Source organism: Stylophora pistillata, chromosome 3 (genome assembly GCF_964205215.1).
Source record: "Stylophora pistillata chromosome 3, jaStyPist1.2, whole genome shotgun sequence".
Lineage (NCBI taxonomy): Eukaryota > Metazoa > Cnidaria > Anthozoa > Scleractinia > Pocilloporidae > Stylophora > Stylophora pistillata.
The window spans coordinates 29,097,326-29,120,095 of record NC_142521.1 but is presented as its reverse complement, the minus strand read 5'-3'; the positions used below and the strand labels follow the sequence as shown (position 1 = coordinate 29,120,095).

The following is a 22,770-nucleotide window of genomic DNA, read 5'->3' as shown; positions in this document are numbered from 1 at the left end:
TTCTCCAAATAGAATGATTCTGATTCTATAACTTCCTCTATGGTTGAATTCCTAAAGGTATATGGGCATTTTACTTCCAAAATACCTTTTTGATCAACTAGACCATCAGGTGTGGCACCAAGAATACCTGACTCTTCAAACCAAATTCCTGTTGGTTCAACTTTTAAACAATGTGACATCTCAAATGCATTCACAGCTTCTTTTTCATTGTTGACTCCCCATGTGATGGCTTTGACTCCAGATAAATCATACTCGCCCATGAGTCTTTTCAAGAGTGATTGTGAAACTCTCTTGGCTGCTAAGACAGGACCAAAATTACTAGCTGTGAGTCTTCCCTTTCTAAGCATTGACCATGCTGGATTCTCTCTTTGACCCACTGTGAGTTTTGCTATTTCTTGTATAGTACTACTTTGGATTTTGCATTTTTCCTTAAAAAAAGAGAGCTGATCTTCCTTTCCATGGGCTTGAAGGAAGCCATCAGAATAAATATTTCTTCGATTGTAAGCACTGGTAACGTCACCGGTTCAGGTTCAGGGCTCAGAATCCACCATAGTCCTGTGAACTTTCCATATTCACATAACGATCGGTAAATGGATGAACGATCTGCTTGCGTAGGTTCTCTCGATAGAGCACAGTACTGTTTCGGAGGAGGAAACATCTCAGTGACGTCCCGAACTGCAGGGCAAGTTGGCTTTTTTGGCTTGTTCCATCGACATTCGATGTCCGTACGACTAACATGATGTATGGCGTAAATGAACACAGCTGCGGCATGACTGCACTTGAAAGCGCCCTTAGGACTTTCACACTCTGTCGACTTGATATTCAAGTTACTATCTACATATATCTAAAGTAGAAGAAGAAAAATTTTTATTCTTTTAGTGATTTTATTGGTTGTAAATAGCTCTCAGGCGTTCTCAGCGCTCCAATCGAACAGCCATCGAACGGATCCTATTTTAGAGGCGCTAAGAGCTATACTTTATGAAGTCAATATCATATACATCGGAGCCTATAATTTAGATATTAAAGCTATTGAGTAGCTTTTATAATTGATCTAATGAATCCCAACCGATTCACAAAATATAAACATAAACATACAAGAGAGCTTATGTACCGTAACCTCGTAGACTTTTGATCTCATACTAGCGTGAACTTTGCCTCTAAGAATGCCTTGATTATACATAAAACATTCTATATGATCAGATTTGACGTGGTTCTCCCCTTTTGCGATAGATTTCTTTTCATCTTCGAAGTAAGATAGCAAAGAAGAGATTGAAAATAAGGTCATGATTAATATGGCGCCATACACAACGAGACCTCAGCGTTTGTTTAGAACTGAGAAAAATGCTGTCATGGAAACGTGACGTCATGGCTTTGCTACTCTAGAGTTCTAAAGTGTGACGTCACGTTGCCATGGCGCTGAAAAAGTCAGTTCTAAACAACTCGGACAATCTCTTGCGCGTGGGTCACGTAATGCTTGTCTCTGCTTTGTCTTATAATTAAAACGTTTATTAACCTTGTGTTATATTACAAAAGAGGTCAAGAAGAAGAACACAGGGTCAAAATGTCAAATACTATTTGAAAATTATCGCTTTTTGTCGGAAGAAATTTATCGGAACGAACACAACAGCACAATGGTGTACTGCTTTGCTCCGACATGCAGTCATTCATCAGAAAGCCACACTTGCAGGTTCTTTGCATTTCCAAGCGATAAAAAGGAAAAAGACGAATACAAGCGATGGATCCGTCTGATAAGGTTTGTAAACGGCACTTGTAATTAGCGCTTTGCTCAAAAGAACATCTTAACATTTGCCATTTTTTTGCGAGTGTGCGATTTCCACCGATGAACAAGCGCATGTAGTGTCAAGTTTGTGGGTACTGAGTAGGTTTTTGTGTATTTGCTTTTCATTACATTTTAAATTTTGAAAAACCTCGAATACAACTGTGCTGAAAGAATATGTGTTTGTCTGAACGCCACTGTGCTAACATGTGCTTACTTTCAAAACTTAAAATTTCTCGGTGCCCATACTGAGTCATATATTTCAATGTTGTTTGTGCTATGAAATGCATATGGCTCACTGATTTATTTAATATATTTTTAAGAGCTTCTGGACTTCAGGAGTTAGCTGAAAGTTTGAAACGAATTTTGAGCAATTTAAATCTTTACAAGTGTTTAGGATTAAGTTCTGTTATCTGTTTCTTTGAAATAGGAGGAAAGACAGAGAACCAAGCAAGCATTCTAGAGTGTGCAGTTGTCATTTTGTGGATGGAGATAAATTAAATGGGCCCACAATTTACGAAAGAAATCGAGATAAGATATTTCCTGGTGAAGGAGGACCACCAAAGAAAAAGAGAAAAGTAACAGCTAAACAGAAGACGGTGCAGGAAATGGTGGCTGAGGCAATCACAACATCTGAGCAGCAGTCCACTAATAATGACACTGATGATACCAAACAAGAAAGTTGCAACAAGACAACAAATGAGATAATACTGGAGGCAGAATTAAATCAAGCCAGGGAGGAACTTCAGGACCTGCAAGAAAAAGAAAGCTACACACAAAAACACTACTCAGCTTCTGGATTGAGTGTAGAGGTTCTTAGAATGGAAACAGGGCTTCCAACAAAAGAAGTTTTTAACATTGTAGTACTTCATGCCTTGAGATTCAAAGATTTTATTGTTTATTATTCTGGTTGGAAAGTAGAGTCCATTAATTTTGAGGACCAGATTTTCATTACTTTAATGAAACTAAGACAAAATTATACCAACTTGCACCTTGCCCAGCTTTTCAGTTGCAGTGTTGCAACAATAGCTAATATTGTCACCACTTTTGTCCATGTTTTGCATTCCATATTATTTCATGACATCATGACAACCATTCCGTCCAGGCAAAAAAATGTGTTATGTGCACCATCTTCTTTTTCAGAGTTTACTTCTTGTAGAATTGTCATTGATTGTACCGATGTGGAGATCGCAGCCCCGGGGTTAATGAGTTTGCAAAATGCCACTTATTCAAGCTACAGGGGTATGAACTCATTTAAAGTAATTGTCGGGGTTGCACCAAATGCAGTAATAACTTTTGTTAGCAAATTGTACCCTGGGTCCATTTCTGATAAAGCCATAGTACAACAGTCAGGTCTGTTGAACCATCTTGTTCCAGGGGATATGGTTTTGGCCGACAAAGGCTTTCTTATCCAAGACATCTTGCCCAATAATGTTTCTCTTAACATTCCACCTTTTTTGAATAATGGTGTTTTCACTGAAAGCGAAGCAAGGAAAACAAAATCCATTGCCAGAGCAAGGATCCATGTAGAGAGGGCAAATGCAAGGTTAAAGGATTTCAAAATTTTAACTTTCATCCCATATTATTTAAGATGTTATGCTGATGTTATTTTTCAGTTATGTGCTGCACTGGTAAATTTACAATTTCCACTTATCAAAGAGGGGTGTGAGGGGGCAGAGTTTGAGTGATCTGAGTACAAAAAGGATCTTTGGCTGTTATCAGTAAACAAATATAATGGTCATCATATGATAGAACTGAGTCAATCGAATAACTTTTTTCAATTATGTTAATATATAAACAAAGTCAGAATGCCATTATATTTTGTAAGACATTTAGTAGAAATAATAAAGATCAACACAACCTGCACTCTTTGTTACTCAAATTTACAATCTTATGTTTATCTCTTTAAAATTTGGCCCAATAGTCCAATACATTTACCAAATCTTTGCTGGTGACACTGACATTGCTCGAGAAAAGTTACAGCCAGAGACAGTACAACCAATACTCTCAGGTGAAAAGCCTTGCACGCATGTCTGTTTAAGGAAATAAAATTACAATGCACCTTCCACTATCTTGGGAAAAATGTGTTTAAAATAGAATTCTTTCAAGACTGGAATATTTGCATCCCAGGTTTCATCTTGCTCTATTTTGACAACAGCCACGTCCTTAGAAGTCCAAACAACAAAGTAGCAAAACTTTCGCTGTGTAAAAAAGATTTCACCCTGTACCTGGTCCCAATAGACATGGTCCTTCTTTAACACATATCCATTTCCATCCTGTGCTTTTTTTAAGCAAAATGTTGGTGAAGTAGCAATGGCTTCTTCAATTGTTAGGTTCCTTTCAGTGTAAGGACACTTAGCTTCTAGGACGGTTTCATCATCTACAATTCCATCCGGAGAGGCCCCAAGGATTCCAGAAGCATCCAACCAAATACCAGTTTCCTGGACGGTTTTCCCTGTCAACATAGTGAATGCTTTGAGTGCTTCCTGTTCATTGTTCACACCCCATTGTACAGCCTTAACTCCAGACAAATCGTATTCTCCAAGAAGGCCCTTCAAGAGAGACTGGGTCACCCGTTTGGCCTTCAAAACGCAACCAAAGTTACTTGCTGTTAATCTGCCCCTTCTAGCTAAATGCCAAGTTGGGTTGTTTCTCTGTCCAATGGTAATGTCACTTATTTTTAAGATGTACTCATCAGGAATCTTTGCCTGTCTTACTAGGCAATCAATTTGTTGCTGTGATCCTTGTAATTTAAGAAATTCTTCCGAGTAAATGATATCCTCTATTGTCGGTATGGGAAGGTTACTAACAGTAGCTGGTTCAGGGCTCATAAGCCAACAAAGGCCAGTAAATCTTCCATACTCCTGTAGGTCTCTGTAAAGGGAAGACCGATCAGATTGAGTAGGGTTTCTTGATAAGCAGCAATACTGTTTTGTGGGAGGAAACATTTCTTCGACGGATTGCCAAGAGAGCGGTGTATTTGCTTTGCGTTTCTTCCAATTGCATTCAACATCTGTCCGGCTGACGTTGTAGATGCCGTGAATGAAAAGTGTAGCCGCGTGGCTGCACTTAAACTTCCCCCTTGGACACTCGCACTCACTTGATCTTATAGCATTCTCGCTATCTAAGTAAACCTAGCAAATCGGAAAAAAAAAAGACGCGTGAGGACATGAAAAGCAACTGTCAAAGACTTCTAAATACATGAAGACTCCAAACGAACGAACAGTTCCATGCCTCGATTGAACTAACACATCGATATACATCGAACGACCTTAACAACAAAGTGGATCAACGCTAAAGTTTGCGCGTCTAGTTATTCCACGATTAAATTATCATGGAAAAGAACTGCTATTAACTTAAAAATCTCACTGAGAAGCATTTCAAAGCAACAAATAAGCTTAAATGACAAGCTGCATCTGCAGTGAGTATTCTGGAACCATTTCCACTCACCGTGACTTTGTAGACTTTGTTTCGCATGCTTGCGTGCACTTCTCCTCGTAAAATACCCTGACTATAATTAAATGACTCCACATGGCCTGATTTGTAGTGGTTTTCACCCTTCGTAATTGACTTCTGCTCTTCTCCGAAGAAAGAAATGAGCGACGAGATAGAGAGGGCCGACATTTTGCATGGCGTCGGTCACGTTTTGGGCCTTTGTTTGGAACTGAGTTTTTTAGCACCATGGTAACGTGACGTCACGGCTTTAGAACCCTATTATTAAGCATTTCAACACATCTCCTTCTTGTAAGAACAAATACTCCCTTTCTTCCTTTAATATTCTGGATTCTGCTAACAACTATTGATTTAAAACTGAAAGAAGCTTTTTATATAAATAACATCAAACCTAAACTTAACAAACAATTACAGCATTATAACACTTTTCTAGAGTTTTAGTTCACACCTTTGATGTTTGGTAATTGTAATTAGTACCCTCTTTTGTATTACATCATACTGTAAATATTTTATTCATCTACTTGTCGGTTATAATTACTCACGTTCTGTTGTTACTCCTTGATTGAAGATGGCATAAGCATGCCGAAACATGTCTCTCAAAAAAGTTGTCTATTTCTTACAATATTTATCATACTTGCTACTACTATGACCTTATGGATATACCACAGGTACTTCATAGCAAGTTATTTCGTCAACATGAATTATACCTGAACATTTTGACATTTCATTTTAAAATTCCAATAAATGTTTGGTTAGAGTTACAACTAAAAATATAATTACCATTAAAACGTACAGGTTTTGGATTTTAATCAGAATCAAACAAAGAATGAAAATTACATTCCACATGGAAGCAAAATTATGGGATGTTTTAAGTTCATTGAACTGTTGTCAGCACTGTAAAGCAAGTGTGAAGAAACAATTTTTTTCCACTCAGACCAAATCAACATTAAAGAAAAGTCCAAATGAATTCTCAGTTTTATGCCATGTACACATACACATAATTTTAAGGCTATAAATTTAACAAGTTTCCAAGACACAGTTATGAGGTTGATTATAAACGTAGATCTTTAATACATTACAAAACTTCTCAAAGGAATCAGCTATAAAAAGCCTACGCTTATTCCCTAAATTTTTGTGCAAGTTGCAAAACCCTTACCCTATACCACGTGTCACACAATTGTATGTCTATTGTTAGCAACAAAAATGTTTTTGGTAAATTTCGAAGAAACAGGCAGTCCTAAATGTTCCACACACCACAAATAGCATTTACTGCTTTGTGAAATTTTGTTAATTTTTTCAAAAATTTACTTGTGCTCATTTATTCCAACTTAAAAGAAAAGACAAACTACCAGAACAAAGTATCACATCTTCCTGAGTATCAACATTGTCACTTTCAGCCAATTTGTCATTGCAGAACATAACAGAAGAAGGAAATATGGGTTAGCCTCAGTTACCTGTGCAGTGTGTGTGGTACAGAGAATGTTCTCAAGACCTCCAGTGAAAACAGGAGTGGTAAAAGGGTCCTCTCAGTCATGATGTTAATTTAAGGGCTGTTCCTGGGTGTCTACACACAGGAATTGGTGAAACCCATCTAAATAATTTACTGCGTACATTAAATATTCGCTCTATGAATCCAGTAGCTTTCAAGATTAGAGAAAATGAAATTGGGCATGTAGTAGAGCAAGTAACAAAGAAAAGATGCAAAACTGCAACGTCAGAACAGAGAAATGCTGCCATCAAAGAGGGTGTAAAAGCAGATGACAATGGCTGCATCAATATCCCCTGCTGATATGACATGGGTTGGCAAAAATGGAGAAAGGGGCATAACTCGTCAACTGGTCAAGTTGCAGTCATGGGTTTAACACTTATGGGAAGTTTATTGATTATAAAAATGGATTACAAAATCCTGCAGGGTTTGGGCACATGCTAGAAAAACTGGAAAAGAAGCCAAGCAACACAACTGTCAACCCATCACTGGATATTTAGCTCACCCTCCTCCTTCAGCTTGCCAATACAAATTCCTATCTCCATAGTAAAGGTTTTACTCACAGATATAAAGACTGACAATGTCCTAGTTTCATATATTACCCATGAGTATTAATTCACACAATCTTGATTGATTTTAACAAGTGTACAGCTATATAGCAGCAACTATTTCCCTCAGAAAACATCTCTCTCCAGAAGAACACAAATAAATTATAAGACAAGAGAGTAAAACTGGAGCAAGTCCCCCTTCACTTTATAGTGATGTTTACTCCTTTGGGAGAATTATTTGTACTAACAGAGGAAAAATTCCTTGTGCTTTTCTTTGTACACTAGGAGAAAAATGCATGCACAGTGAAACCAAGTCTAGACTAGAATTAAGTCAAATCACACCCACTTTGAACAAAATTAAAGTGCCAGATATCATGATTCTTGTTACCATTACGACAATCCTTTTGCAACTGTTCCTATATTTTTTTACCCTCCTTACAGCATTCATTTATTGGTAGTTTTATATTACATGCTACCTGTATAATTTGTGACAGAATACTGATTTCAAAATGAATACTCAACAGGTTACACCATGATCAAAAGGTTGACAAAACCTTGTGGTTAATTTATTCCCACATTTCATAGTTAGTCAGGGGATAAAATTACCAACCATTGTGACATCACATTGTGACATCACTTTATGACACAGAGAGGTTCTGAGGTGAATGGAAGAGCTTTCCTGAGTAAGAACACCAAAAATATTAAATTGCATGTTTTCATAACTTAAAGGGGGTAGTCCTGGGTAAGGTTATGCGATTGGACAGCAAATAGACAAACATTAATTCCCAAACTCACACCCGGACTACACTCTTCTAGTTATTAGCGCTCTTTGCATTGAGTGGCTCTCTTCCCAGTTTCTCTATTCATTGTACCTTTTGTGATTCATCATGCAACCTCCTCAACGAAAAAGATTTCCTCCTTCCTGGCTAAAAAGGAACCTTAAAAATAAAGTTTCCTCACGATAGTGACAAAATGAGTGATGGAATCACTGGATGGCAGTGATCTATTAAACTGTAGTTTTGGTATTGGCCAAGTACCTTGGTGCTACTGGAATACAGCGAATGAGACAGACAGGAAATATGTTAAAGCAAGAGTTATTGAAGCAGGGGATGATTCCGTTGCTGTAGAGGATTGCTTACAAAGCAGCTGGGAAGCAAATGAAGACTCCCAGGGTCAACCGGTGGAACACATTGGAGGAAGACACATTTCATTCAACAGTTTCAATGATAGCCTCTAGCTGAGCAGTAAAAATGCCATGTCCTACATGCAATTGAGCCAACTGCTTGGACTTAGTATTAATTTTCTCTGTTAACTAAACTGAAGGCTGTGTACTGCCCCAGCAGTGTTAGATGATTGAGAAGTTGGTATTTTATGTCCATTTAAAGGTACTCTCTGAGGAGATGCAACCTTTCAACAGTACCAAGGTTCCAAACAAGATACATGAATGACTCACTTAAATGTCCTGGCACTGAGCTATGGAACATTGTTTTGCCACAATAAACGAGACGTTGGATGCCTAAGTCTCAATAACCTAAAAAAAGACAACTACCACTCACCAGAGACTACTTTAAAAAATTTAAATTTGAAATACATTCTGCTTGTACTGCTCACTTTGTACATAAAGATTATATTTCACTGACTTAAAAGTATAATAAATATCATTTTCTATTTTTCTTAAATTTTAGTTTTTTTAACTTAACAGGTAAATTTTGTTTTCTTCGCATGACTCCGCAAGCTTGTGGCTTAAAATCTTATCCTGTATAAATATAGGTAATCTATCTATATATTTAGCTATTTTACCAGTTCAAAAGCTTATTATTCGAGCCCATATATAACTCAAAGGAGAGTAATCGAGGACGTTTAAGTTTTAAATTTAACCTTGTAACATTTTGTAGAAAAATATCATTCCAAAAAAACAGATCTCAAATATTGAGGTTAATTTCCCTGGAAAATAGTGGTCCAAGAGAAAAGATGTAAAGAAAACCGCCAAACACTGAAATGAAAGGTCAAGAAAGATGTAATTATAAAACATGCTCATTGCAGTCTTCACATAAGAATTGGGTGGGAAAGTTTACCTATGTCATAAACTGTAAAAGTGAGTTTGAGGCAAATTAGTTAAATATACATTACAATGCAAGCAAACTAAAAGCCTTAGTCTGGCAAATGATAACTTTCTGTTAAGGTGGCTGAAAACAGTTTTTGATACCTGTGTTCCTTTCACCTTTTTCTCAAAAACCCTTAATTCATCGGTTGCCAAAAATGGCAGCAAGGAAGTTAACAATACAAACTTTGGTTTTTGATAGTTAAGCTGACATATGCGGCATTTCCATGGCAACATGAATAAATATAAACAGGCACTTAAAATCAGTTTTGTCTATTTGTAGAAAATCTAGTCACTAGAGTTTCTTTATAATTTGCATGCAACGAGCTTATAGCAATACTTATAAGTTAAAACCATTTTGCTAACAATTTAAAGTGCACCTAACACCCAGAAATTAATTTCGCTTAACGAAAAAAGCTTTTTTTGGAGCATTTCTGTGCAAAAATTTTTTGAATCATTTAAATCCTCAATTTTCTGTGCCCAGTCAAAATATGGAAAAGCGGATTAAAAAGACCGCCATCTTGGCTCACGACCGAGTTTGAAGAGGAATGAGTCTAGCGGGTAGATGACATCAAACCAGGAACACAAAAGTCTACATTTGACACATTTTCAATTGTTTGGGAAGGTTGTAGTCGATATTGCCCGAAAATGTGCCGACTAGGTGTGTTGTAGGAGGATGTGACAATGTTCGAAATTTGCAAGAGGGTATTGCCCTACACAGGATACCATTTTATGGAGACGATCGACCCATATCGAAAAAACACAGGAAGAGATGGGTCGACTTCACGAGGTTAAAATGTGCGAAGTGGGAGCCATCCAAGAATTCGGTCATCTGTTCAAAGCATTTTAAAGCAGTTGATTTTGTTCGGCGCTTGGATGTTTGTTCAGAAGAGCAATGGACCCCAATGACTCTATGGTTAAAGCGAGATGACTATGGAATAAACGTCTTTCCATCAATTCATATTTCCACGATCGTTGAAGCTGACAAACAGCCGTCTGAGACAGAAGAATGGTAAGATATTAATTTCTTCTCACAACTACAGTATTCATACCCTCTCTGTCTTGTATTTGTCGAAGGGATACATTAATTTCCTTACTAATTCTAACCATTGAAATTCATTCTTTTTCTCGACTGTTAAAGAAGCTATTGAAGACAAATATTGACCCAAAACCAAAAGTGGCCATGTCCGTGGAGGTTACTCAAAAGCACCAGTGGTTCGGGTGCAGCTGGTGAAGTTTTGGTTGAAATACAAGAACCACCCAAGAATCCACCTGAATTCGAAGTTCAGAATGTGTCAGAGGATTGCTTGGTGCTGAAGAAACAAATTAGACAGCTTCAAAATAAAGTGAAGACTTTAAGAGGACATCTAGCGAAAAGGAGGTTACAACAGAGAAAGCAACCCAGAAAAGGTAAAACTAAACATAGTTTATATTCATATGTATACAAATACCTCATTAGCCTGTACTTATCAAGGAGATCACGATTTTTTCTTTAATTATTGAATGTATTCCACTGTATGCTTTACATTTTTATTTACCTTCTAATATATAAGGCTTTGTCTTGGCAGTTTATCATTCCAAGACATTATATATCTTTTGCTTTGTTTTGCTCAGCCAAATGGGTATCGTCATGGAAACATATTGTTTTCACGTGCCAACCAGAGAACTATTCCAAAAGGTTGGTTGGCACATTTCAAAACCAGACACAAAAGTAATATGGTACTTAGCTCATTATTCCTCTACCTTGATCTCATAAAGGGCTACCACACAAAACATCACCTTCACAAACCCACAACTTACCATGACAAACCTTTACAGAACTCTCTATTTACCTTCATCAACTTCAAGTTGATAAAATAACTCAGTCTTATCTATAATGGTCAATGATATTATTTGTATATTTTGGTTTTTTTGTCATATTATATGTCTAAAGTACATGTACTAACAGTATGTTACCAGTACTACTCCAAGTTTTACAAAGTATTTAATTTGTCACTCTCCGTGTGGGAAAAGGTCCACAATACATAGATTCTTCTTAATGTGAAGAGCTCACTGACAATAACGAGCCCATCGACAATAAAGAGGGGTCAGATTCTGAGGAGGATGAAGAGGAATTAGATGAAATAAAAGTAGATGACAGTGTTGCTGGAACTAGCTCTGTCTATGAGATGGCAACGGAAACTGAGACAGAGACGGAAACAGAGGCAGATGAAGACAATGGAAGCAAACCCAAAAGGTAATAGGCAAGCATCAAGATTTAGGACTCATTAAAAATTTCTAGTACTACTGAAAAAGTGGCCAGCCCCCTAATCATGCATGACCACTATTGTGAAACCCTGTTTGAATTGTCACCTCCACTCTGTTAATGAAAGCTCTCTTACATGACTACTTCGGTAATTATCTCTTTACCGTTGATAACCAAAACTAGGCATGGGCTGAATTTAATGATAATTGTTGATGAGATATCTTGCATTTTCTAATCTACAGGTTGTCTGTACAGGGCACAAGCCTTCGTACAGAACCAAAGCATATTGTTTTCCTGTCGCAGTTATTGCTTCTGTTTAAGATTTGCCACACCTGTAAGGCACACAATCCAGTTGTGTAAACATCAGAGATTGGGACAGAGGCAGTGGTGACAACAACTTGTACTAACCCAGAATGCCAGAAGCAGAATACTTAGTACAGTCAGCCTCTTATGCCTGGGTATCGCATCCCTGCAGGCAGCTTTCTTCTCTGCCTATGTATTCTCCTGACAGGTGGTTCAGCAACCAAACTAATTCAAATGTTTAAACACATGGGTCTTGGTTGTGTTTCTCTCAACACGTTCTTCACGTACCAAAGGGTGTGTATTTTATTACAGGTGTAGCTGGTAAGATTTAATTTCTGATGCCCTTGCGCACTGTGTTTAAAACACAATCTAGTGATGTTGGAATAGTCTTTCAGAACACATGTGTCAGTGGTGGTTGCAATAGATTTCTAACACATTCCAGGAGTTTCAAGTCCTGGAAAATGCCACATCAAAATTATAGGACTTTCCAAGTTCTCCAGGACTTCTATAAACCTTAAAAACACCTTGTCATGCTGTTTGTAATTTTCAGGTTATGAACATGAAATCTACCAGACTTTTCTGAATGCAAACAAGGATGAGTTGAAAGATGCTGCCACAAAGCTACAGAAAAAGGTTCCGCCTCCAATGAACGCAATCCTTGAGAAACAGTCTAGAGTAGAGGCACTACAAAAGAGAACCTAGAAGAGTAAGATGGTTGTAAAAGATGTCCCTCCCACCACACCAGGTATTTATTAGCACTTCAAGTAACATAATTATATCATAAGTGCTGTATATGATTACTAATATTATTACAGTACAAGATGACATTGCTGACTCAACAAATGAAGACTATCTGTCCTGCAGGGTGGGCATAAGGTGGGGTTTTACTGCACAGGTTATTACAAACTACATAATTACACTGCTATCCTTTTCTTCGGTCTGATCAGTATCTCAAGTCCTAGAAGGAAGTACACAAAGGAAAGGCTCATCTAAAGAAAAAAGAAGTAGACAAAAGAATAAAGAGCCAGGTATAAGACCAGGAAGTAGACAACAGAGTAAAGACCCAAATAAAGGGCCAAAAAGTGGAAAAAAGAGTAAAGAGCCAAATAGTGCAAAAAGAAGTGGACAACAGAGTAAAGAGCCAACAAAAGGGAAAAGAAGAAAGGAAAAGAGTAGGGGGCCAACAAAAAAGAAAACAAGAAAACAACTTTTTCAAGGAGTAAACTAAAGCAAAAAAAAAGGAAACAACCAAGTTCACAGTCAACTAAGTAATCAACCAGACACAGCAGCTGGTCAGATTGTAGTTGACCAGTGAGAGAGGAAATAAGTTAATTGACTGTCTAAGAAGTAAATGGCAGTTTTAAGTGAAAATGTATATCATACAAAATAAAATTTTATTGCATTGTAATGCAACACCTATCAGTGTCTACTTTGCACATGTAAGTAAATCTGAAAAAAAAAATAAGTGTGTAATATCAAAGGAGGTAATACATGTAGGCCTTCATACATGTACACTTTACATTTGTATGTGTTTAGAAAAAAGCTTCCCAAAGTTTCCATTTGTGTTTTCAATTTGCATGAGAAAGCAAAAAAAAATTGTCAAAATTAGTCACTGCCATCATTGTCAAGGTCAAAACCCTTAAAGGTTTTGTCCTTTTTGCTGGGAAATTCTTTCTTGATTGCTGCATAGGCACAAGCAGGTAGAGGGATCCTCTTAATTCCTAAGAGCCCATACACCAGCCTTGAGAACTCTCGATATGAAACACTTCGTAAGAAACTGCAAGAGAGTAATTGAAAAGACTTTGTTGACAGATCTTATTGTGGACAAAATGCTACCTCCAAAGTCATGGGAACCAGGAAGAAAAGAAAAACGTCATTTGCATTTGAAAAGATTGCCCGCAGTATCCTCAGTTGGAGGCTAGTTCCAGTCCAATACCAAGAAGACGAATGTGGCATATTCTGCGTCATAGTGTAATACTTTGCAACAGCACAAATCGCCAAGAGTACCCCCTGCCCCAGAAAAATTACTTAAAATTGTTGTATAGTACTCTGTGAGACTAGACAATCATCACCCCCCTCATCAAGTCAAGTAAGTAGCTGCAGGCCTTTTATTCTATTCCCAACCTTAAAACTGGGATCCTTCGGTGCAAACTCGAGGTTCCAACCCCAATTACAATGCATTCAACATAAGAAAAAACAAACTTAGAAACAAATTGCCAACTGAGATCATTGTAAATCTACAATTGAAGAGCTACTGTGAACAAAGTATGCTTATGAGAACATACTTACATGAAACACATCCGAGCCAAGATCTTGATATAGTAGATCACTCTTCCTTGATTCCTTACAACCATCTACTCGCCACAGCAGTAACATTCGCTGATGTTTTGAAGGGATCCAATGTTACAATTTCCACACTTGCACCTAGATAACAAACACAGTGTCAACGGATGAAAAATTAGAGGAGAAAATGCATACCATGATGCGACTGCTTACACATACACTCGTGACGAATTATTTAACCCTTCTAAAGTGTAAAGTCACGATGCTTGCTCCGTCTTTAGTAAAGTGCGCTAGATTATTTTCTGATTCACTGAGTTGCGTTTTCACCTCATCAATGTGTTGATTTCGATGTGTTGATGTGTTGATTTCGATGTGTTGATGTGTTGATCTCGATTAATTGCTCCCTCCTCCTCGTTGAAAATCGTATCAAATTGAAGTTGTTCTTTCCCTGTTTTATGTACTAAGGAATGGTCCTGCATGAGTTAATCTAAAAATAACTCGTATTCTCTGTCAAATAGGATTTTGAGAAAATCGTATGCTGTCATCATGGGTGTATCCTTGATATCACCATAAGATACAACTACACACGTATCTTTATGATCTGAGTTGATGTACAGTTCACGATACGATTTCATCACTATGGAACCGGCTGTGAGTCCTTTGAGATAAGGTACCTAGAGCGATTCGGACGGTAAGGAAATGCTGGACATTCCCACTTCATATTCCCCCTCCAAATCCAAGCGTTTGTTGAGTCGATTTTTCCAAGAATTATTAGTGTTGCCGGGAAAATATTTGATGATTCCATCGTTACTGGGTAACGTCACGTAAAAGTTACTTATGTCGTATCGTGTAGGTAAATGAATGATTTGTTTTGGTGGAGTGTCTTTATTTAACCCTTCCCAAGTGCAATGTCAATATACTGGGGCCTTTTTCAGGTAACTCAGCCAGAGTATTTTTCATCGTTTCACCCACTTGCGTTTCAATGATGTCGAAATTATTATTTCATAGGGGATGTAATGAATGTGTTTCGGCTCGAAATAAGCCGTTCCTTGCATTCTTTCCTGGTAAGGAATCTGTGGATTGATCACCCATGATCACTGGGGCGCACAGGGAGGAATACACGTAAAAATTGCGTGAACCTGGTGCCGTTGTAGGTGTATCATGGGGGTTGTATTTAAATGTCCAGATGATATCACTCAGTAAAAAGCGATGCGTGTCCCTTGTTGAATTATCTTTCCAGGGAATGTCATACCAATAATACGAACCATCAAGGGTACTAAGCGTTCTATCAAAACTCCATCGTGTACCGCGTTTCATCATAGAGAGATTAGCCCCAGAGCGTGTCACACTATTATTATCTTCCTTCACCCCACGAAAATCGGTGTATTGGATATGTGAATTTTCCGTCCACCCAGCCCACTTGCAGAGTTGTCGGGGTAACTCGAAGTATACGTTATTAGCGATGCGTGAATCTCTTACATGGGTCAAATCTATGCACTCACTGGATACTGTGACGGTTCCTTTTTCTCGATCACAATGCACGTCGAATTGAAGTGTTTTGTCATTTGAAAAATGACTACCCCACGTGGTCCCCAGACTGAAAATAAATTTCATTCTTAGCAAAAATGACGTGAATTTGGAAATCTTTAAGCCCTTTAGAAAAAATAACCCACTTCCAAGAAGGCACCTCAACAAAACCTTTGGAGGGAAATCAGGAGAAATCTTTACGCAAAACATGAGGAAATGGGTTTAAAGAGAGACCACTCAGAATCTCATTACGAGGCTATGACATAAGAAGAGCTGCAACCTCGCTTGCAGGAAATTGGAGAGTAAAAGAGCAGCCTGATGCTGAGACAAGGGAGGAACTGGGTCACTCACTAAAACACTGGGAGCAAACTCGACACCTGATGATCTGGTCAGACCACTCAAGTGTTATGAATCATGGCCATATCCTCTTGACAGTAAATGCAAATTATGCTCCAGCATTCTATTACACTTCTTAAGAGCTTGAGGGAAAGGATGTCCAAGAAATGGTGGAAAAGCCACAAATTTACCTTATGGCAAGGTGTAGAGACACCATTGAAGATCAGCTATTATATATACAGTGACACCCGCTTGGTGGACATCCAACGGCTTACTACAACGATAACTTCTTCACATAATGTCTTCATCAATGAAATCTGTCGATGTTTCATGGTGACCTTCCATCAAAAGAAGTTGAGAGTGGGGAGCAGTTGGGTAGAAACTTTCGCTGCTGTGATTCCACTATGTCAACACAGTACTCCGACCACATGACATCACTAAGAGCCCCACAAATCACCCTAGAAGAGTGAAGGAAGAAAGTCATTGCAGGTCCAGCAGGCAAAGAAAGGAGGAATGGAGGCGTGCAACCTTTCCAACAAATGAGTAAGGATGACATGATCAGAGAGTGCAAAGGCCAAAACCTCCCAACAGATGGTTTGCTAAAACCAGCCTTGCAGAGCCACTCGAGGGAGGAGCTTAAGGGCATTCAGCAAGTCCCTGCACAGAGCTTTCCTGATCAAAGTGCTTCAATGAAAGACCTTAACTTAACCCAATATGAAGTTGTGCCAGCGGAACCCCTCCAGGATCTCAAGAAGCACATAAATAACATTTTGTACAAACTGCCCAAGCACCTAACTGATGAGGAAAAACCATTGTTTGAGGAGGCAATAGAAGTAGTGCTCTCCGCACAAGAAAAGTTAAGAGGAGCAGATTACCATCTTTGCTTTATTGTTCTAGCACTCCACCTTGGAAGCTACTGCTGCCTAACTATCAGAAGCTTATTGTATAGTCTTACAGAGCTCTGTGACTTGCTGTACACCCCCCCCCCCAGTTTATTTTACATCTACATGATGTCACATTCTCCCATATGGTTGCCATTCGTAAAGTATTTAACATCACAGAAGTCCTGAAAGGTAGAAAACTCTATGGTATATATTATCATAGCATCACCTGCTATGCCCCCTTCACATCATGTTTAATTTCACTTAATTCTGTAGACACCGAAGAGGAAGAAAGAGAATTCACTACCATGAATGCCATTAGCAAGACAACCTCCAATGGTCGTCCGGAACATATAATTCCAAACTGCATAGTTCGCACTCAAGCAGAAAAAAAATGTAAAAATCAAACAAAAGTAGCTTTCTTGAACAGCAATAAAAGATTGAAAAGTTTGCCAATAACCTTCCACAGTTCCCTGACACAGTAATTCCATGTGAACTTCTTGACAATGAACATCGTCGGGTTCATTTAGAAACTATTAGTGATTTTCTTCTGTGTGGAAAAGGGGTGTGGTGGCACATTAATGAAGATAGCAAGGAAATTGTGTTTCATGCTGGAAAAGGATGGCCAGAATTTCAAGAGCAAGGCCCGCCTCTGCACCACCTTCGTTCTTCTTCCTTTTAGGGTAAAGGCAACTATCTCAGGGCACAGTGGCAAGAGCAGCCTTCTCAAAACCTGCCAGCTGCCGGCTCAACGGGCTGCCTCCTCTGGAGGTTTGACAATCTCCATTTTAGAGGGAAAATACATTATTTTTGTTTTGTAACTGACAAGGGAAAAAAAGCAAAAAGAATGCCCAAAAAGAAACTCCCCAAAATAATTTGAAGGTTTAAAAATGTTTGTTAAGCATGCCTACCATATTTACTTTGCGCTATTTTAAACACAAACATCATTGCGATATTTCTTTACTTACGAAAGCCGAAATATTAATCGCTTTTATCGAGGTATTGGAAAAATGTCACTTTCCTGTCAAGCATTTGACTGGTAATCACAAAGTAATCTATCTGGATTTATCATCTAATTTGCAGCACAGTGTAGTGCACAAGATCACTCTAATGCTTTAAAACGTAAATGGCAGAGAATCGAAAGCGAAAACCTGCACCGAGTTCACAGATAACTTCCCACTTTTCTAAGGAGCAACGGAAGGATGGTCAAATGCTTTTCCATTGCATAGAGCAGTCTTTCACATATTTTTTGTCGCGTAGTGTATGTGCACGTGCTTGTGTGACTACAATGAATAAATTAGTTTTAAAATGCCAATGGTGAGTATTGAAATAAATATTACAATACTAATTCGAGTTATGTTTTACGAAAATTAGGAAAGATGTTTAGAGTTGATTTAATAAAGGCCAAGTGAAGGGTTTCTGTGTTTTTTACTTTCTCTTTGCTGTGTAATTCTTCAACGAATTTTCCACTTGATTAACTCATAGGAATTGCAGCACGACATGTCAAGTAACCGCATCTGTCACATTTATCTGTTGATTTGTGAATGAAACTCTGCATTTAAACCATTCTATCATCCGTAAAAACAGTTTCACACCATACCAGAAGCATATATCGTAACAACTTTGGAACATTTTTTTCGAGAAATTAGTGACAAATAAAAATATCGCAAAACAAAAACGCTGATAATTTATTTAGAACGCCAGCAACTTAAACGATCCAGACGTAATATATTTTTCTGAGGATGGGTGAAGAATCACTAAAAATACCTTTAGTTCAAAAAAAGAAAAAAAATTGCATAATGCACATCAATCTGGTTTGAGGTGCTTTGAACCACCCAGCTGGAAGAAAGCCAAACAGGTGTGGCTGATGATTTACCAGTTTTCATATCCCCTACATGTTCTACAGCAAGCTCCTCCACTCAAGCTACAGTGATGGCCTCACAACCATCTCGTTCATGTAAAGTTCTCTTGAGTGCTAAAGAATGCAAAGACATAATTGCTCAGTTCTTTGGTACAAGCAAAGTAGTACACAGCTATTACACATGTCCTTCCAAACTGTGCAATAGCTTAAGGCATGAAGAGATAGCAAGACTGAAGCTACAGAAGAAGTACATTCATACTTGGCAACAAGAGAAGGAAAATTGGTGGCTTTGTTTTGTAGAGGGTGAAGGCATGTTCTGTCTGCTATGCAAGAAGCACGCCATAAAAACAGTGCAAAATAAAGAAGAATCAGCCTTCACTCAAACAGCAAGCAAGCAATTAAACTACGACGCCCTTAAGGTACATCGTGATTCTAACCGACATCATAAAGTAGTCAGTCATGAGCTTTTACTGCCCATGTCTGTATTCCATAAAGAAGTTGGTGAAAAAAAAGAAACTGCCAAGGATGTCTTGGAGAAGGCTTTTCTGGTTGCTTACTTTCTGGTAAAGGAGCACATTACAAACAGAAAGTTTTCTTCAGCAGTGGCAAACATGCACTTGACAGAAAGCTATGTCCCGCATCCAGACAAACATGCAAGAAATGTGGCAAAGTTGGACACTTTGCAGTCAGATGACGCAGTAAGTCTGAGAATGTGAATGATGTCAAAGAAGTTTTCTACAAATAACATTGGTGGCAAAGATTAGGCTCTTGTTCCAGTCACTCTAAATGACATTGTTTCAATAACATTCCAGATTGATACAGACTCGTCAGGAAATATTTTGCCACTAGAGGATTACATCAGAGCCACCAACTATTTCAAAAGAGCTAGCATTGTTCCTAAAGATATCACACCAGTGATGCATGATCACTCTAAGCGAAAGGCATTGGGTTCTGCAAGGCTTAAAGTTGAGCATGATGGCAACAAACATGAACTGAACTTTGTCATTATTGATCAAAGAGTTACACCTTTGTTGGGCTAAAAGTCTTGTCAAGGTATCGCTCTCATGAACATCATAGTCCCTGGTGTTCATGCCCCTGTTAACAATGTTGCTGCTACTCCAGAGAAAGCAGTATCTGAGAGTATTACTGCAGATTTTGTGCTTACACCCTTTGCTGATGAATTTCAAGGTATTGGTTGTTTACCTGGTGAATACAGTATTTCATTACATAGGGATGTAGGTCGTGTAGTACATCCTTGTAGAGTGCCTGTTCCAAAGAAAGATGCCATGAAGGCAGAGCTGAAAAACTTGGCTAGCAACCAGATTATTTCACCTGCTACTGAGCCAACCAACTGGGTATCCAGTGTCTTGGCCATGCCAAAAAAAGATGGGTTAATTCATGTATGCCTAGACCCCAAAGATTTTAACTCTGCTATTAAAGCGTTCACACTACCCCCTACCTACAGTGGATGATGTTACATCCCCACTCACCAAGGCAAAGGTCTTTAGTGTCATGGATGCAAAAAGTGGTTTCTGGCAAGTGGAGCTGTCAGAGAATTCCAGTTATTACACCACGTTTAATAATCCATTTGGCAGACTTCACTGGTTAAGAATGCCGTTTAGCATTTCTTCTGCACCCGAGGTATGGCAGCGGAAAATGCATGAAGCAATTGAGGGTCTTTGGGCAGTCATCATAGCTAATGACTTTCTCATGTGTGGTTTTGGAGACACAGTTGCAAGTGCACTCCTGGATCACAATCAGAATTTAACTGCATTTCTTGAAAGGTGCTGCAAGCTCAATCTGACTCTTAATCATCAGAAAGTCAAGCTCGGCCTCTCTGAAGTACCTTTCATGGGTTATTTGCTAACTGCTGATGGTATCGTTACAGATCCAAACAAGGTCCATCCCTACCCAAACAGGTGTGACATCACTGAAAAGATTTCTCGGCATGGTTAATTATGGCAAAGTTCCTGGCAAAGTTTATTTATCTGGTAAAGTTCCTTCCAAACTTGTCCAGTGTATTTGAACCATCGCATTGTCTTGAAGCTAAAGATGCTGGGTAGTGCTGGCTCTCAGTTCATGATGCAGCTGTCCAGAAAATAGAGTCTTGTTTGTCAACCTCCAGTGCTCAAGTTTTATGATGTCACACAAGCTGTTACAGTTGAAAGTGATGCATTGCTCTCTGGACTTGGGGCCACCCTACTCCAGGTAGGTCAGCCAGTTGCTATTGCCTCCAGGGCACTTACTCCCGCCGAAGGTCGCTATGCCCAAACTGAAAAAGAACTTCTCTCAGTAGTTCTTGTATGTGAGAGGTTTCATACCTACCTCTATGGTCCAGACATTCTTCATGTCAAAACAGATCACCAGCCTTTGGAAGCCATCTGCAAGAAAGACCTTGCACTTCTGCCCCTAAGCATCTCCAGCAGATGCTGTTGCGCCTTTAGCAATACAACATTGATGTAAGGTACCAGAAGGGAGAGAATATGGTTGTCTGACCCCCTTATCCAGAGCCTCTGTGGATGCACCTTGCTCACAGAGTATTAAAATGAGGTCCAGGAAATAGTTCTGGTTGATGATCTACCTATCTCCCATGCTTGCCTCACTGACTCCAGGAAAGTCACTACCCATGATGCTGACCTTCAGATCCTGATTGTCCACTGTCTTGGAAGGTTGGCCAAGTACTCGAGCTGAAGTGCCCCAAGAGATCAGGCCTAATTTCTCTTTTAAAGAAGAAATCACTGTTCAAAATGGCTGCCTGTTCAAGAGTGACCGCATCATTGTACCGGCCAGTTTGAGAAAGGAAATGATGGAAAAGGTTCAGACAGACCTGCCGTTTTACCTCGTGCTGGAGACTAGCTTTTACACTAAACAGCAATTTAAAGCCTTTCGAAGCCTTCAAGGATACAACCAAATGGTATCGAGGTTCATTTCAAGTGTACAGGGCCACATCATCAACCATAAATTTACTGTTTTAGTGAATGTAAGGCATTTGCAAAGAATGAATGAAGCCTTGATTTCTGTCTGGATCATTACCAAAAAGTCGGGAATGATTTTGTCTGCCAAGTGTTGTGGGTGTAAGGCCGGTCTAGTAGAGTCATACTCGCATGTTACCTGTGTTTTATTCTACCTTGAGGCATGGACAAAACTGAACGGCAAATTGTCGTGCACACAAGTTAAGTGTTCATGGATTCTTCCCTCGTATGTAAAAGAAGTCGAGTATGCATGTGTTCGTGAAATAAACTTTACTTCTGCGAAGAAAATGAAAGCAGATCTAGATGCAAGCTTAGACAGCCTGTTGGAGATGGCTGAAGTCAATAGCCACGGGCAAGATTCAAAAATTTAGTTATCCCACATCCATCAGAAGATGAAATAGAGTCCTTTTTTCAAGAATCAAACAGCTGTAAATTTAAGACCATTGCTCTTAGCCTTGTTTCTCCTTATGCCGATAGCTTTGTACTAAAGAGTCGCGTGATCCCTACAATTCACAATTTATCCAATCCTAAATATCAGGATCTTGAGTATCCTGAGCTGCTAAAGGTCTGTTTCAAGAAGAAAATTGCACTGTCTGAAGATCAAATGTCACAAATTGAGGAAGACACCAGAAACCAGTCTCAAAGTACAAATTTTTTCAAGCACAGAGCTGGAAGGATTGGTGCCTCACAAAGTAAGTGGGCAGCTCACACAGGTCCCTCGCTGCCTTCTCAGTCTTTAATTCAAACAATTTGCTACCCTGAGCTTAATAAACTATTTTCAAAGACAATTAAGCATGGATGTGAACACGAAGGACTTGCAATCAAGGCTTATGAACAGGTTACGAAGCAAAAACATTCAAATTTCAAAATTGTCAAATGTGGTACATTTATCATCAGAGTATCCTTGGCTTCATGCAACTCCAGACTTTCTCTCTTCTTGTGACTGTTGTGGGGAAGGACGTGGCTGTAAAAGTTCATTTTGTTTAAAAAAGGACAA

General features: G+C 38.8%; 2 protein-coding genes, 1 long non-coding RNA gene and 2 pseudogenes across 4 annotated transcripts in view; 2 read left to right on the top strand and 3 right to left on the bottom strand.

Moving 5' to 3' along the window:
* Positions 1-1,376, bottom strand: part of LOC148735473 (uncharacterized) — a 1,638-nt pseudogene extending 262 nt beyond the window's left edge.
* Positions 1,377-1,477: 101 nt separating this feature from the next.
* Positions 1,478-3,643, top strand: LOC148735472 (uncharacterized). The gene is made up of 2 exons (XM_088754464.1): positions 1,478-1,753; positions 2,208-3,643. The coding sequence occupies exons 1-2, from the start codon at positions 1,632-1,634 to the stop codon at positions 3,463-3,465; spliced, it is 1,380 nt and encodes a 459-aa protein (XP_088610590.1). The 5' UTR covers positions 1,478-1,631; the 3' UTR covers positions 3,466-3,643.
* LOC148735471 (uncharacterized) lies at positions 3,546-5,475 on the bottom strand. The gene is made up of 2 exons (XM_088754465.1): positions 5,228-5,475; positions 3,546-4,911 (listed from the first exon to the last, which is right to left on the bottom strand). The coding sequence occupies exons 1-2, from the start codon at positions 5,399-5,401 to the stop codon at positions 3,829-3,831; spliced, it is 1,257 nt and encodes a 418-aa protein (XP_088610591.1). The 5' UTR covers positions 5,402-5,475; the 3' UTR covers positions 3,546-3,828.
* Positions 5,476-13,288: 7,813 nt separating this feature from the next.
* The window catches only part of LOC148735467 (uncharacterized), a 36,682-nt gene continuing 27,200 nt past the window's right edge, over positions 13,289-22,770 (bottom strand). For both annotated transcript variants that reach the window (XR_015999048.1, XR_015999049.1), the window contains exons 2-3: positions 14,203-14,337; positions 13,289-13,690 (exon numbers count right to left, since the gene is read on the bottom strand). This is a non-coding gene — a long non-coding RNA (uncharacterized LOC148735467). The remainder of the gene's footprint in view (positions 13,691-14,202; positions 14,338-22,770) is intronic.
* Positions 18,693-19,841, top strand: LOC148735470 (uncharacterized; annotated as a pseudogene).

Coding starts and splice junctions, on each gene's coding strand:
- LOC148735471 (XM_088754465.1), bottom strand. CDS start 5,401: ATGTCGGCCCTCTCTATCTCGTCGCTCATTTCTTTCTTCGGAGAAGAG. Junction 4,912..5,227: donor ACAAAGTCTACAAAGTCACG/GTGAGTGGAAAT, acceptor CCGATTTGCTAG/GTTTACTTAGATAGCGAGAA.
- LOC148735472 (XM_088754464.1), top strand. CDS start 1,632: ATGGTGTACTGCTTTGCTCCGACATGCAGTCATTCATCAGAAAGCCAC. Junction 1,754..2,207: donor CGATGGATCCGTCTGATAAG/GTTTGTAAACGG, acceptor TCTTTGAAATAG/GAGGAAAGACAGAGAACCAA.